General features: G+C 38.7%; 2 protein-coding genes across 2 annotated transcripts in view; one reads left to right on the forward strand and one right to left on the reverse strand.

Moving 5' to 3' along the window:
• The window catches only part of LOC311093806 (zinc-alpha-2-glycoprotein-like), a gene marked incomplete at its 5' end in the record, with an annotated part of 221,495 nt that overhangs the window by 71,352 nt on the left and 133,693 nt on the right, over window positions 1-16,450 (forward strand). The window lies entirely within an intron of this gene.
• Window positions 7,035-14,704, reverse strand: LOC311094063 (E3 ubiquitin-protein ligase TRIM39-like). The gene is made up of 8 exons (XM_084131800.1): window positions 14,575-14,704; window positions 12,265-12,356; window positions 11,385-11,953; window positions 11,175-11,270; window positions 9,423-9,590; window positions 9,193-9,331; window positions 8,335-8,370; window positions 7,035-7,866 (listed from the first exon to the last, which is right to left on the reverse strand). The coding sequence occupies exons 2-8, from the start codon at window positions 12,335-12,337 to the stop codon at window positions 7,328-7,330; spliced, it is 1,620 nt and encodes a 539-aa protein (XP_083987926.1). The 5' UTR covers window positions 12,338-12,356; window positions 14,575-14,704; the 3' UTR covers window positions 7,035-7,327.

Genomic DNA, 16,450 nt, shown 5'->3' on the forward strand with positions numbered 1-16,450 from the left:
ATACTTTTTTGCGTTCCCTTCTTCAATCTAAATGTAAACTTGTTGTTACTCACTGGAATTCTTTATTTAAAAAACGTATTGATTGGAGTAAAGTTTGGATGACACCTCATTAGTATTGCATCACAAACAAAGTGAAAGAGGTTTCATATAATATTTTCATCGAGTTTACCCAGTTAAGTCACTTGTGGTACAGCGTTTTAAAGTGAACAGAAGATATTTGAGCTTTTTGTTAAATTTCTTAAATTTCTTAAACAAATTTCTATTGTTAAAAACAATATCCAAAAGAAAAAACCTAAAAGCTACGATAACTACACAGCTGTTTGACAGGTCAAGTGTTTTCTGTAAAACGCCTTCCTTTTCTCTTTTTTTCTTCTTTACCCCTGACATGTATGGTTATATGTACTCTTGTATGTAAAGTTTTGTTCTTCTTAAATAAAACCTTTAATGTGTTGCACATTTATATTTTAAAATGAAGAAGCAGTATTTTCTGAAGTCTCCAGTAGAGGCCGCCATTCTCTCACAGTGAAGCTGAATTAGTTTGATTGCAAAATACAAATTCACCACTAGATGGGAGTAATTCCTACTTACTGCCCCTTTAAGGTGGTACACACTAAAACAGCTCTTTTTAAAACAGGCCTAAAAATGACATTTTCAAATGGTTATAATAAATTAACTGTGGGGTATTTTGTGCTGAAACTTTACAAATACATTCTGGGGACACCCAAGACCAATATTACATCTTGTAAAAAGGGGCATAATAGGTGCCCTTTAACTAGTTCACTCGAAGGGCCAGGCCCACTTTTAGGAGGCCATCTATCAATGGTTGCATCAAACACAGTATTGAAATCTCCTCCCCAAATAACTTTAGCTAAAGGATATAAGAAAATAAAATGCTGAATTCTAGATTCAATATGCAAAAAGAGTATTTTGTTATTAATGTTGTTATTGGTGGCATAACCATTAACTAATATAAATTGTCCGTTATCCTTATCTACCACAAGTAATATCCATCTACCACAATCATCTTTTTCATAATTCAATATCCGCCCTGTAAATTTATCTTGTAAAATAGCGACCCCCCGCTGATCAATTACTGCCAAATGACAACCAAATCTCTTTTCCCTACTGATTTTTCCAGAACATGGCATCTGAAGAACATGCATGCGTTTCTTGAATTAAACATAAATCTACACATTTCCCTTTGCAATACAAAAATAAAGCTTTTCTTTTTAGCATATCACGAATACCTCTGGCATTTATAGAAAACAAAGAAAGAGACATAAAGTTTCAAAAGTAGCCAGTTAGTGAAAAATAAACCACAAGAGTAGGTAAATAGCCTAAACTTTAAACTTTAACATAATGGGATTCCCACAAACAATCTTCAAATATTATGACAGTTGCAAACATTTAAATAAACCTTAAAGTGCATCCATTATTTAACCATCCAAAGAACTTAGAAGCAACCACTTCTTGTCTCTAATAGAGAAAATTAACCTTGACTTTCATGATACCGCCAACTGCAGACTCCTACCAAACGACCACAAGTCTATGAAGTTCCGTTGCCCTCTTCAGGATGAATCTCTTTACCATCAACAAAAGCCCGCGCTCCGCTGAAGTATGCGCTTTTGCCCTCCTTCCTCACCCTCTCCACAGTCGGCCAAAGACGATTCCGTGCTTCAATGTCAAAAGCAGTAAAGTCCTCTTTAAACCGCAGCCCCTTGGTGGTAAGATACTCGTTATTTTTTTTATTTTTCCAGATTAAATCTCTGGCTGTGCGAGAAATGAATCTCATGATCACTGGTCTTGGTTGAACTCTTCTGCCATCATCCGAGGTTTTAGGTCTGCCAAGACGATGTGCCACATCCAGAGCATCCGCTACCATACGCATGTCCGCTGTGTCAGCGGACACTTCTTTGCATATTTCCACAACTCTCATTTTCACGTTTTCATTGGATTGCTCGGACAGTCCGTATAAACGCAAACACCATCTGCGACTGTAACGTTTCCTTGACTTTTTTTCCTAGGAGAGCATTTGCATTTTTTAGGATTTTGTTTTCTTTCTGCAGTTCCATTACATCATCATGAACTGACATAAGAGATTTGCCCAAAGCTTCAATGTTGTAAGAATTCTCCTTCACCATCCTTTCAATGTGGTCAGATCTCTCGTTAATCTTCTCAGAGAGAATTCGGATGTTATTCTCCTGCACTTCACTTAAAGAGAGTTTAAGAGACTTAAGAGGCCACAACATTTTTATGCCTTTTGGAAGGTTGATTTTTGCTTGGTGTGTTTGGACACAAATCACAACTTCCTCCGTTTTTTACCTTACAGGCATACGAGTGGGTATCGCTGAAGTTTCTCTTCTCTTTTACAGTCTCAACCTCCATCTCTGCGCCAAGATTAGCATCCTCAGCCATTTTTTCAAACTGTGTAACAAACAGCTGATGCTTTGGTAATTTAATACTGTTCGCACCGCTCCAAAATCAAAATTTAATCAGATGCAGCAACCAGTAACAACCTATAAATATTAGTTAGCAACTTTACGAAAACTGTATCTTCATTTGTGGGGAAATACCCGATATTGCTTCTCAGCTTGCAAAACCAAAAAACTGCTCACGGCGCCATCTTGAGCCCCCACCCACTTTGCGGTACTGCGTGACATAAGCGGTACTGCGTGACGTAAGCAGGTTACAGCTCACCATGCCCTTAGTAAGAGCTCACCACGCATAGTATTGCATCAGTTAGGATAGCTTCAAGTTAGCGTAGATTTATCTGTATTTAGTACAGTGGTCAGGAGGGTAGGTGTAGTGTTGGTGGTTGCAGCAGCACTGCATAGCTTTCCAGCTGACTTGGAAATTAGGCGCCAGTGGTTGCATACACTTGGCCTGGAAGACGCGAGTTCCCGCCTAGAGCTCAAGTGTGCATCCTGCATTTTACGCAGGATTGCTTCTCCAACGCAATAGAGGTGGAACTTGGCTTCTCCACACAGCTCGCGCTGAAAAGCGACGCAGTGCCAAACGCTGCTCCTCCTGCATGGACTCCACCACCGCAGCGCCGTCTTGATGTGAGTGATCATATATATTTTAATCACAATTTATGGTTAGGCTAAAGTTAATCCTCTGGGGTCGACAAACACGCTGGCGCATTTTGCTGGATTTTTTTCACAAAGCGGCAAAAATGCCTAAAGAGAGTGCGCACTATTGACATCAACTTGATAAAACTCATCAGATGCATGTACTTTACGTCGTCTTGCGACCCTGTGAGTCACTCTCCATTTTATAGTCTGACAGCAGCTGTCAATTAATCTGTCACTGCGGGTCTCAGGGTACACGCCCTCCTGCTCAGCCCCGCCCTCGGTTCGTCCCCTCTATCTCTGCTGGGGTCTGGCCACTTTTCCAGCATTTTTCAAATATTGCCAGTGGGTGGAGTCAGGCTCTGACCAGGGGTTTAGTTACCTTTAAAGGTGACGGATTAATTGACAGCTGCTGTCAGACTGATGCAATACTATGCATGGTAGCTCGTACCAAGGGCGTGGTGAGCTGGAACCTGCTTACGTCACACAGTACCGCAAACATCCAATAGGAAAATTCAACTGCAGTAGCCACCGTTCAACCTGAAGAGGGCAGCACTCAGACGTTTTTACACCATATATTGTAGAATTAAAACACTTTATACCCAAATGTCAAAAAAGTTACTCGAATCAATGAACAGCACTAATAAAGCCCCATTCTTACAGATCATTAACTAAAAAAAGTAGGTTTAGGGTTTAGTTACCCTTTGAGAATAGAATATAGATCTCATAATATGCCTAGACTGAAATCTCTTCACACTCCAGTACAGGAGGTGGCGGTATGGTAAAAGCTGGTATGCGACCCGCCAATAAATCCCATAGACAGTAAAAGAAATGGACAAAGCGACCCCATAGACTTCAACGGAGACAAGTGAAGTCAATTAGAAGCAATCACTTCCTGATGGCTGAGCGTACTGCGCAGACTCAAACTGAGCTTGACGACGTAGATGTGAAGTGAGCAACCCGTCTGTCTTCTAGTAGCTGTGCCAAGAGAAATCTGAATCATTCCCTTCCGAAACTTGCAGAGACGGAGAGTGTGAGTAGGAGCTGTCCATGAGCGAGGAGCAGGAGCAACTTTTGCTAAGTATTCTGATGAATTATTTTGTCATTTTGCCTCCACTTCCCCCCGATTGTCATAACCCCCCGGTTATGACACAATCGTTAGCCTATTTTTACAAAAACGGCTTCTACAGGGCCATAGTGTAAGATACAAGGTAATTGAGCCTTTCATACATTGTCGTATTTCTTTAGAAATAAATAATGGACAAATGGAGTCTTTAAACGCCTCAGATGTAAAGTTATTCGCTATCAAAGTGACGCCAAAATGAATGGGAGTCAATGGAATGGCGATGGCTTGTTAGCCAATGGCGGCCCCCATAGAAGGTACGCTTTCCGGGTGAAAAGTTTATAGGTCTTGCAAATTGTGAAATTGTGTTTTACCATGGTAAAACTAAGTTTGTTTAACCATAAGAAGAGAACAGAATAGACAAATTTCAACACACATCAGTTTACAAATAAACCTGAGAGTTGTGTTGTGAATTCTTTCCTCTTCAGGCCTTGAATTTGTATTTGGTGTCATTTTGTGTGTGTGTTCAATCAAATCATTTCAAATCATTTTTTATGTATTGTAGTAAACCTTTTTATTTTAAAGATGTTTAACCAAATTTAATGGAGGACAGAGGGTACATCACACACCAGACTTCATGGAAAAATCACTTTGACAAGTTCATTTTGAAAAATATACTCATTATGTAAAGCAGCATTTAAAGAAGTGTAACAAACATTTACTCAGTACGCTCCCCTAAGGCAAACGGCAATACACAAGTGAAACTCCAAAAACGTCACTACACTGCACTCCAGTATATCCTCAGCCCCGCACGGCACAATAGCAATCGTGATCAAACAGCAATCAGTTTATCAAGTGGGAAAATCAGCGCGTCCCCAGTCCAGGGTACCCCTAAGTATAATGTCCATATAACTTCTAAAACTCAAAACCACAATCACAATCACGCATTCACACCACACATAAAGAATTAAACTATAAAACACTTCCCCGTTTCCAGGCAACAAGACCCCACCCCGGGGTCTAGGGAAAGGAATACGCCGTGCCAAATTTGTCCACACTCCACAGCAAAAGCATGCGCTCTTCTTCGAGTTATTCCCGTCCCCGCAGTCGCAGCGATTACTCACAATGGAACTGGCATTAATTAGTCCTCTTTGCGCAGCAAGCTTCTCTTTGGGAATCACAATGTCTCTTTGCGCAACACAGCTCGCTCCTGGAACATGTGGCCAGCGCTCCTACACACCCCGTCCCACTATTATCTTACTACACCGATACGATCTATCTAACTAGCTAGCTAGCTATCTTCGTTGCCGGACAAACCACTGCTAACGGTCTCGAGCAACACCAAGCGTCCCCATTCTTTTGCCGAGCGCAGAAAGCCAGTCACGTTCACCACTGTCGAGCCCCGATTCTCTCACCTCTCCTCTATTAATGTCCTCCACTCCAGGTGAAATCAATTATCCCTGCCTTCAGGTATACGACAAAGTGCTGCAGAAAGGTTCAGATGGGCGGAATCAGAGTCACACACAAAGATAAATCCCCGCATTCATCACAGTGTCATTGTGACAAAGTGCAAGTTGACAAAGAGGATATGTCTTTTGGTTTTTCTTCCAAAAAGGTAAATGCAAACAAACCTGATAATTTGATTAAATGGTGGGAGTCATTCATGTCTACTATTAATGCTCACCATTATGTATTTGGATATAACATTCCCAATGTTTATTTTTATGGATAAACATTGGGAATATGAAACGTATCATTAAAAATACATTTTTATTTTTTTATTATTTTTTTTTACCGTGTCCGGTCACTTCTGACCGCGAAGATAACAAGTTATACTCCCAAATGAGGAGCACCGGAGGGTTAATTATTGTTTAATATCTTTGTTATTATTTCTAATTATATATTTCTAAAATACTGACCACCACTGATGTGACAGAGGACGTTCCGCTTCCTTGAACTTCCTTGTCCTCCGATCAGTCTTGTTGTTGGAATTCCTAAAGCAGAAGAAAGCTGATGCTGACCTGGATGACTTTAAGATTTATATTATACTAAACTCTGAGTTCATCATCAAGTTGTCAGCTCAATATCATGACAATATAAATATATTTATTATTAATCATAATTAGGACAAAAGATGCATGTTTAAAAAATTATTTACCAGACATAACACTCACAAAGAACAATTTTAACCAAGTAAACTAAAAACAAATCACTAAACAAATTAAATGTCAACATTTGAAATAACATATTTCCAGGTTTTCATTGACTGTGTGAACCTCATTGTTTTCTCTGTATTTTCTGGTTTAAAACTATAGCGCCACCTAGTGAACATTATCTACAGTAATGCTGTAGCACAGAGGCCTCAGAGAATCTTAAAGTAATAGTTCACACAAAAATAATAATTTTGTCATCATTTACTCTCCCCAAACCTGTATGAGTTTCGTTACTGTGAATGATTTACTTTAAAGAGATCAAGTTTTCTACTCTTTCTCTCAAGACATTAAACAAAAACAGCAATATAAATAGGTATCTTTAATAGAATAATCTCTACTATGTCCTGATAGAAGGAAAATATTTTTTATAAGGTTTAATTTTATAAGATAGGCCTACTCTTTTATACTGTTTCATATTTGTATCTCTACTTCATATCAGCACCATCAGATATTTAACATTCCTATATTTTTCTTCTTCTCTTCTTCTCCTCCTTTTATAATTTTTTGTTTTTACCATGATCATAATATCATGGTGTTTTGAAGATCCATAGTGTTGTGTATGAATATGGTCATAATCATACAGTGATATATATTGAGGAATTACCATCTGATTTACCTCAGTATTATCACAGATCCTTTTGTAATTGAAATGGTAGAAACAGCTTTGATATACTTTATCAGTTTTATCATAGTTTGGTTTATTTTGATGTGTATATAAAAAACAAAAATACAGACACTTTCACTTTGTCAGGTTGAGATGGGAGAAAACAATGGCATGAATAATTATGAAAAGTTGAAAACAAAATTGTTAAACAAGCATTATATTTTCACAATATAATTTGCAATTATAGCTAGAATTATAGATTTTAACAATGAGAAACAAATTATGAAAATATAGCAAAACATGTTTAGATTTGTAATTATATAAATCATTTTCATTGTGTATTTCATATTTTTTGTGTATTTCATATTTAATTCATTTAATTGACAGATGTGATGATCAGTGGAGTTGAGTTTTTACCTCCATCATTAGAGCACGGGTTAAAAAATGGATAGAGTTTCCCAGTGAAAGACTGATCAGTGAAAGAGTAGAGATGAGAGCTGGACTCCACATCATAAAAGGAGACCAGACCCTCCTCATAATCCACAAACACACCGACCCGCTGCGGCTTCACTCTCACACACAGAGAGACAGGAGGATCAGCACAGGCTTTATATTCATTCTCATTCCTCAGAATCACAAACCAGCATCCATTACTGGGACTCGCTGTGATCACTCCCTTCCTGTCAATGGATTCTCTGGCCACTCCTAAATACCATCCAGTCTTTCCCTTCACCTGCACCTCAAAATAAAATCTCCCTGAGGAGAATCCCTCCTTTCCCAGGACACATACATATCTATCAAATCTCTCTGGTTTGTCTGGGAGTTTCTGTCTAATGTCTCCATTTCTCACTTGTTTTCCATCATCAGACAGGATGATATATGGATAAGCTGTATCAGGATCCAGAGTCACATCCACTGAGAAAACAGAGAATATAAATCACAAATTCACAATACATATATTTCACAAGTTCACATCTACATATAATTAGTACAATAAGTTTATGCGTATTTGGCGTGCTGTCCGGGGGGAGGGCTCCGAGCTCGGAGTTAGGCCTGAACCCAGAGTACTCCCCCCAGTTGGTAAGTGTAGATGGAACTGGAAGTGAGGAGATGGGGTGGAGGAGGGATTCTGACAAACTTTCAATGAACAGAGATAGGTCTGCTGTGAATTTATACTCTGTCATTGAGTTGATTACTGATTAATCTCCAGCTGTGCATAATTTGGTTAATTATCTGAACCTGCTCCTCCCGAACTTTGTTAATAAAACATAATTTAGTGATGATGTTTGTAATATGTAACCAGTGTTTAATCATACTGTCGGTCAGTGATGAAGCTGTGAGTATCTGAATGTAATCTAGTGTAGTGCAGACAGCACACTGTACCTGCATACTGCTGTATCCTCTTCAGTTCTGTAGAGACTAATGACAATAAAACACCATCAGATCTTTGACATGTTTATATGTGGAATTATAGACAATATTTAAGGTTATATTTGAAGAATTGTGAACAACATCATGTTTTATCTGATCAATGTTTCTCTGCTGATATTTAGAGAATCCCTGAACTCCTATTGTGTTTGAGCTCGAAATATTCCTCCTTTTTAGAACATCTTTGGGAATGTTTTGTGAACATTTTATGAGATTTTTATTTTAGATATTGTTATGCCTAATGTTATTCATCTCAGTTTTGGAGTGTATTAGTGTTGTGTTTATTCAGCAAAGACAACACTATAAAAAATAACCTTAGAGAAAGTGAAAATGAAGCCCAGCACTGCGAAGCTGTTTGATACAGGTCAGAAATGTTCCTCTAAAAAAAAAAAAAAACTAATTTGCATGAATAGACATTCATGATGTCTATTGATTTGATTTTCTTCTGCTAAACTGATTTTATCTGACACATAATCACAACATTTACATGAAACCACTGAAAAGACTGAAAATGGCAGAAAATGAATGTTTCTTTCTGTAGTTTCTCATCTAAAAGTGTTCACAGATTTACTAAAGCCTCAAGGTTCTGGTTACAGTGATGAAGCTTCTAGTACAAGATTAATTGACTGCATGTTTCCTGAAATTAGAGATGAATATGACCTGCTCTCTTCAAGAAGAACTGTGATGATAATGAGACACAAACACATGATCACACACTTCTCTTATTTCAGGTTTAACAGACTCATTCTTCATTACTGATATTAAAAGATGATAAATATATGTATCTGTACGGTGTATTTGATATTGCTGTACCAGGTAGAGTGAGTTTCTCCTGTAGAGAGTCCTGCAGTTTAGTCAGAGCTCTCCTCAGAGTCTCCAGACTCTCATCAGTCTTCACACTGATCTCAGACCAGTTCCTGGTGTTTCTAGAGCTGCACAGGGATGAGTAAATCTACAGCAGGAGAGAGGAGAAATCCTTCAGCATGGGGAGTGTTATGGTGTCATATACTGCATTATCATTGATCAGAGAGATGTTGACTGACCTGTAGGAGGTGGAGGTGATCTTCAGTGTGTGAGAGCTGCTCCAGCTCAGTGTTTCTCATCTTTAGCTCAGTGATCTCCTGCTCCAGCTCTTCAATGAGCTCTTCCTCCTGTTTCTCTGCTGCTTTCTGCTGCTCCTCCATCATCTCCAGCAGTTCAGTATAAAATATCTAAAGCAAGATTCACTATTACTATTGCTCATATTTCAGTGTGTTAGGGAGTTTTTTTCTTTCAGTTTAATTTGCACCATTTGGACTGAATAATTCCTCAAATCATGTGCCTTGTAGAGGAGAGTTATGCTGTCATTTTAAGTGATCAGAATAACAACTAATGAAATGGCAGCAGGTAATCACAATTAGCGCTTTTATACAACAATTCACTAAACACAAATTTAATATTCATTAACTTACGTTATAGACACAATATTGACAAGTTATGCATACTTCATCTATTTTTGCTTCAACGAAAACATTTCCAAACAAAACCACAGAAGAAACAATTGTTGAACATCTGAGCAACACTAACAGGTGTTTATGTGGTAGACACATGTTATGTGGTTAAGTCGGTAGACCAAATGAATTAAAATCGATGTCTCTCTCATAAACAGTCACTTTTTGCCATAATGGTGTATCAATGTAACCTGCAGAAAGAGTGACTATACAGTCCACAGCACTAATATACAGACTGAAGGCTGGTTTATACTTCTGTGTCGGACCTACGCCAGAGCCTCTACACTGTAGACTACTCGTTGGTTTTCATTTATACTTCAGCATCGTTATACGCGTTGACGCGCAATTACACCTGCAGAGGGAGCATGTGAAACCCGAGGGAAAATCATCCACAAATAGAAATTAATGTATCACTAAGTAAATCAGAAATCAAGAGATTAATAGCAATTGAAATTAGTAAAAGATGGCAAAAGATATGGAATAGTGACTCTAAAGGAAGACATCTTTATCAAATTCAGGAACGGGTTGGAAATGAGAGGAAAAGATATGGAAATAGGAAAAAAGATGTCATTATTACAAGGTTAAGAATTGGTCACACTGCATTAAATTATAGTCTTTATAAAATAGGGAAGCATGATACAGGAAACTGTGATAATTGTGGGGATTTAGAAACAGTGCAGCATATTATTTTAGAATGTGCTGCATATGAAAGGGAGAGACAACAGTTAAGTCAAGAGTTACGAAGGACGGGAGTTGATACAATTTCAATAAAAGGATTGTTAGGAAATGGGACAAGACAATCAAAAATTCATGAATTACTATTTAAATATCTAAATAAAACAGGAATAATAAATAGAATTTTTTTTTCTTTTTTTCTTTTTTTTTTCATTTCTTCCAAAGCCAAGTACACTCCACACTCCAGATCAGTAGGTGGCGGAAATGCACCATTTATGTTGGTCTGCCAATCCGCCATTAAACACCAGAAGAAGAAGAAGAAGAAGAAGAAACCCGAGGGAGGGGTTCTAGCAGACCAATCACAGCGCTTGCAGTCCGTGTAGAATTGGCGCTTTGTTACATTTTGGAGAGGTGTGCGTCAGGGTACGCTGAAGGGTATGTGCGCTACACACAGCAGACGTATAGCTACGGCGTGAGTTCGATGCAGAAGTTTAAATTGGGCTTGACAAACAGACTGTCGAATAAACACAGACAAGAAGAGTGATGCAAACAGTGAAAAATCCCCCAAAACTAACTGATGATGAAATAAATATTTAAGAAAACTGAATTACATAATTTAACTTAGGCTACCTTTCTGACTTCTGCTGAGTGTTTGACGTCTTGAATCTTCTTGATTCTGTCCTGGATCATCTGCTGTGTGTCTTTCTGTGTCTTCATCAGTTGAGTCTGTAGACAGAGAACAACACACAATATGTTTTCATAACTGATTCATTTATATTAAAGAACATGTGATTCCTCATGATAAGAGACATTTAAAATCAGTTTGTCAGTAACTTCTACCTTCTTCTCTTCACTCTCCTCTTCTAAAGAAACAGTGTTGTGGTTCTTGTGATCTCCTTCAGTGCAGATCGGACACACACATGTCTGATCATCTCTACAGAACAGCTCCAGAGGTCTCTCATGTTTCTGACATATATAGTCCTCCAGATTACTCACAGGATTGATCAGTTTGTGTTTCTTTAAACCTGCCATTCTCAAATGAGGCTCCAGGTGAGTTTCACAGTAAGAGCTCTGACACACCAGACACGACTTCAGGGCTTTCAGCTTTCTTTCCTCACAGACGTCACACAGAACAGGTTTTTTCAGAACTTCAGGTTTTTTCTCAGGACTTTTCTTTTTATAGTGATCTACGAGCTCTCGGAGTGTGGTGTTAATCTTGAGATCAGGTCTGTGCTTGAATGTTTCTTTACAATATGGACAGTTGCAGGTCTGGCTGTTGTCCCAGCACTTATTCAGACAGGTCTTGCAGAAGTTGTGTCCACATGGAGTGGTGACTGGATCAGTGAACACTTTCAGACATATAGAGCACTGAAGCTCCTCAGTCAGTGGACCGCTGGAGGAAGACATCACTGGAGAGAAATGAAGAAGATAAATCAGCACATCTCAAATATATTAGAGATCATGTACAGTCAGCTGGTCATTACTGCTAAATTAACCCATAGAAGCTGATTAGAACCGTAATGTGAAGCTCATTACAGGACCACTAATCAAATAAATAAATACACAAAGGAGCAATATTGATTTGAAACATATGATTTTAAATGATTTTGCTACTGTACACTCCTGAACTGTACATAATCAAATATTATATGAGAAGAGTGAAAGTTATTCATGCACTAATTCATTCTTCTTGTTTTTTATTTTTTATTTATTGACTTACATGGAGGTGTATCATCAATACTAGGTCTCTTGGTTTTTCTTTCTTTGGTTGATGTTGGTGAAGATTCTGCCATCCTTCCCCCTTCTTCAAACCTTGTCAAGAAAAACAAAACAAAATATTATATTTAACAGTAAATTATGAAAAATGATTTGCTCCTTGTAATATTGAATGTTTATTTGGTCACTGATGTTTAAATGAAATTTACATAGTCAGATGATTGGGGGTGGTGTGGCGCAATGGATAAGACACACGTGTGAGAGACCCGGGTTCGAATCCACTGTGAGACACCAATGTGTCCCTGAGCAAGACACTTAACCCCTAGTTGCTCCAGAGGCGTGCGACCTCTGACATATATAGCAATTGTAAGTCGCTTTGGATAAAAGCGTCAGCTAAATGAATAAATGTAAATGTAATGATTGTGGGTTACTTATTCGTATTATTTAAAAATAGATAATTTTACGGAGCAGTATTTTCGGCTGCAGTGAGTAGGTTTGTGTTCGGGATTTACTTCCTGTTTCTTGAGGGCCAGATTCAAAGTTCAGCACGAGATCTACTGAAGATGTGCAAATTACAGAATACAGACGCAGTCGGACCATTTCCATAATGACCAACACAATCATTAAAATACTCTCGTCCCATAAATTTTGCGTCTGAAAGGGAAACTTTTTCACTGCGTGTCTTTAGTAAATCCTGACTATATTTTTTAATGCCAAAAGAGGGTTTGCACGGGCGCATGCTGTTAGTAAATCTGTTTTAATCTTATGGAAATGATCTGTTCTTTAATATTCTAGTCTAGCCTGGATGCCAGGCAAATTTAGCCCCGCCCACAAATTTTTTAGGACTAGAATCTGAGTATAGCCCTGTCCCAAATGGCGCACTTCATGAGGACATTCGGTCTCGTGGACTTAAATTTTGCGTGCTCGCTGAGTCTACGAGTCCGTAGGCCAGGGTTCCTCAAACTCGGTCCTGGAGGGCCGCTGTCCTGCAGAGTTTAGCTCCAACACTGATCAAACACACCTGAGCAAGCTAATCAATGTTTTCAGGATCACTAGAAACTCACAGCTAGGTGTGTTTGATCAGGGTTGGAGCTAAACTCTGCAGGACAGTGGCCCTCCAGGACCGAGTTTGAGGAACCCTGCCGTAGGCCGTCCCATTCAGCATTTTAACGCTCTGAAGTGTGCACAGCAGCGCCCCCTTTGTACCCTTGAAGCGGTTTTCCTCAAAGCCTGCATAGATGCAGGCTCCACACACTTTAACTACCCAGGAATCCTTGCTAAAGGCCAATCAGACAATGGATGGGAGGAGATTTCGCTCACGGACAATTGTTGACATGGCTGAGAAGAAAATATTACGTTTTTTATGACCTAGGTGTATAGTTTATACAAACATTATGGTCATCGACCAGTGGTTGATGTCTCAAACATAATAATAGTGCGTTGAGTAATACAATCACATTATGATTCATTAAATAAATAAAACTGAATGTCAGGGCTTTACTGAGTCATATGTAAACATAGTATGAATATTGAAACCTGTAAATTCATCTGAAACTCATGCACATTTTCATTATGTGTTAAAATTGTAATCCTAGTTCAAATGGAACATTATGTATTATTATGTACAACTGTATACATCATTTAAATAAGCATGATGTATCTATTGTCTAATGCCCAGGTGCACAATATCAAAATGTAGAACTGTAAAATTAGGCTGTGTAGTTGACATGGAGATAAGACGTCGGAGCGCAAAAATGTGATTTCTCCTGTCCAACAACAACCAGACCGTTATTTCCGGCTTGACAATCGAGTCTGTCCCAAAAACACCTCTCAATGCGCCCTCATGGACTCGCGCCAAGGGCCCTATAGGTCTGCACTACATGACGTCACTAAAGTGTGGACTCTGAGGAAGTCCACAAGTCCGGAGTGTGCCATTTGGGACAGGGCCTATGACGACGTCAGGCTAATGCTAGTCGTCAGAAGCCTAGAATGACATGCAGAATTTCCCACTTCCGTCTGCGCTTTTATGGGATTGCGCTCTCACACTAGAACTCCCAATCTGGCCCTTTATGTAGTGTGACAAATTGACAGAAACACCAACATTTGCCTTTGCATTACAACCAGTCAAATGAAATAAATACAATTCTGAAAGGTCTACCATTTCAGTGCAGAGAACAACTAAAATAGTTGAGTATTATATATGCTTAAACCTGGTTCTGTTCAACTTATTCCAGTTTGACATAAACCAACGAAACCAGTTCACTTCCATTAGAAACCTGTTCAGCACAATCTCTCTTATATTTCTATCTCTTACCTGTGAGGATCAGATGTGTCCACAAGACTCTTTGAACGGATCAATAAATATTCGGTTGTTTAAAGAGGAAGATCGTCCATATTGTCGTTGATCAAGTTAGTGTTGTTTTCTCTGAATCTCTCACTGAACTAAGGTCATAGTCCAATGTATCTGTTATCAGTTTCCAGAACAAAGGCTGCACATAAAATCCTCTGCTTAGACTGACATACTCTGGCTTATTGTTTTACAACAGATATGTGGATTGTGAGACTTCTAGGACCAGGACTGTTCAAAGTATAAAATAATTTCAATGTGGCAATGCCAGATAAATGCATTATTTAATATACAAAGCATTTGTATGCTCATCTGCAAGCTATTGTAGTAATTTGAGAAGAGATTCTAGATATTAATGGAATAATTAGAGATTTATAAACACATTAAAATATGACCTTTGAGTCCTTTCTATATTTTAGTCTTGCATCACACAGAAAGAAGCAGTCATCTCCAAAAGTCTCCAGTAGAGGCCGCCATTCTCTCACAATGACTGCTGTGATCAGTGTTATTGTTATGTGTGGGTGTTAAAGCTGCAGTAGGGAGTTTTTAGAAAACGTTGACAAGCACAACTTACAGGTCACTCCCCCTTGCTCTCTGCTGCGCTACAGCCCTCCCTCCACAGCTCATCCCCCAAAACGCAGCCTGCCGTGAACGTGCAGGCTAGTAAGCAGGGCCACCGATGACGGCGGATAAACAGTTATCGCACATTCACTGGTAGGGACGAAACATCAACAATATGCTTTACATTGACTATGGCCTGCCCATACTTTGACTACAAACTTGGTCCTCAAATCATTACGTGTTTTGCAATACATGTTGTTACAAACCCCTGTTATAGTCTAGAGGGGATAAGGCGTGCAACATTAAAATATTGAACATGTACTGGAAAACATCTCTCACACACAAATCAATTTAGTGTAAGAAAAATGATGATTTATTATAATGAGAAACAATATGACATAGACACCTCAAAGTAATTAATTATATAAACAATTAATGTAAACCAAAGAAAAGGTTCACAAAAAAAAAAAGGTAAAGAGAAAAGAACTAGACCGTGCCAAATCAATGAAATAAGTAAAACCAAATCCAATCTTACTAGAAAAAACAAACAATATCTAATCTGACTAAATTAACATTCAACAAAGACAAAAATAACAGATCTTCAGCGTCAACGACGCCCTAAATAAACTACTCTTACTAACAAACACGAAAAATACAAACAGTGGCACAGGTCGCTAAACTAGTGTTCTAGACATGATTGATAACTCAGTGTAGCACATGTATATCACGTGATATCTCAGCTGTTCTTTTCTCTTCCCCGTTTAATAACAGATCAAACCGCCAGAACAAAATAAACGGCGAAATACTCACAGAGGAAAGACAACCCAAATGAGCCTCAAGTACCAAGTTCTCAAAGAACACATTTCTCAACACACTATAACAGTACAGGTCAGGTAAACATGCATCACAAAAAGGATCAAGTGCTCTAGCGTGCAAATCATCTCTCGCTTCCCACACAGGTGCGCTCTTTAAAGGCACATGGCGCGCCCTCATTGGAAAAGCCGCGTCGTGTCGTCACCCGGCATTTTGATGATGGACAGATGGGTCAACCAATCAGATAGCCGCTTCGTCCTGCTAAAGTGAAAGTACAGAGAGAAAAAGGGAGGGAAAAAAACAACAACTCCAAACAAATAACAACATAGGACGTAACACTCCTCCCCATAAGAATAAACATATCATGTCTATTTCAATCAGATCTATAAGACTACACTCTAGATAAAGCATCGGCCAACACATTATCTGACCCTTTCTTATGCTTGATTTCAAGATTGTATCCCTGAAC

Source organism: Abramis brama, assembly GCF_963993115.1.
Source record: "Abramis brama genome assembly, chromosome: 12".
NCBI classification, from domain to species: domain Eukaryota; kingdom Metazoa; phylum Chordata; class Actinopteri; order Cypriniformes; family Leuciscidae; genus Abramis; species Abramis brama.

Coding starts and splice junctions, on each gene's coding strand:
- LOC311094063 (XM_084131800.1), bottom strand. CDS start 12,337: ATGGCAGAATCTTCACCAACATCAACCAAAGAAAGAAAAACCAAGAGA. Junction 11,954..12,264: donor TATTGATGATACACCTCCAT/GTAAGTCAATAA, acceptor ATTTCTCTCCAG/TGATGTCTTCCTCCAGCGGT. Junction 7,867..8,334: donor GAGGATACAGCAGTATGCAG/GTACAGTGTGCT, acceptor CTGTTTTCTCAG/TGGATGTGACTCTGGATCCT.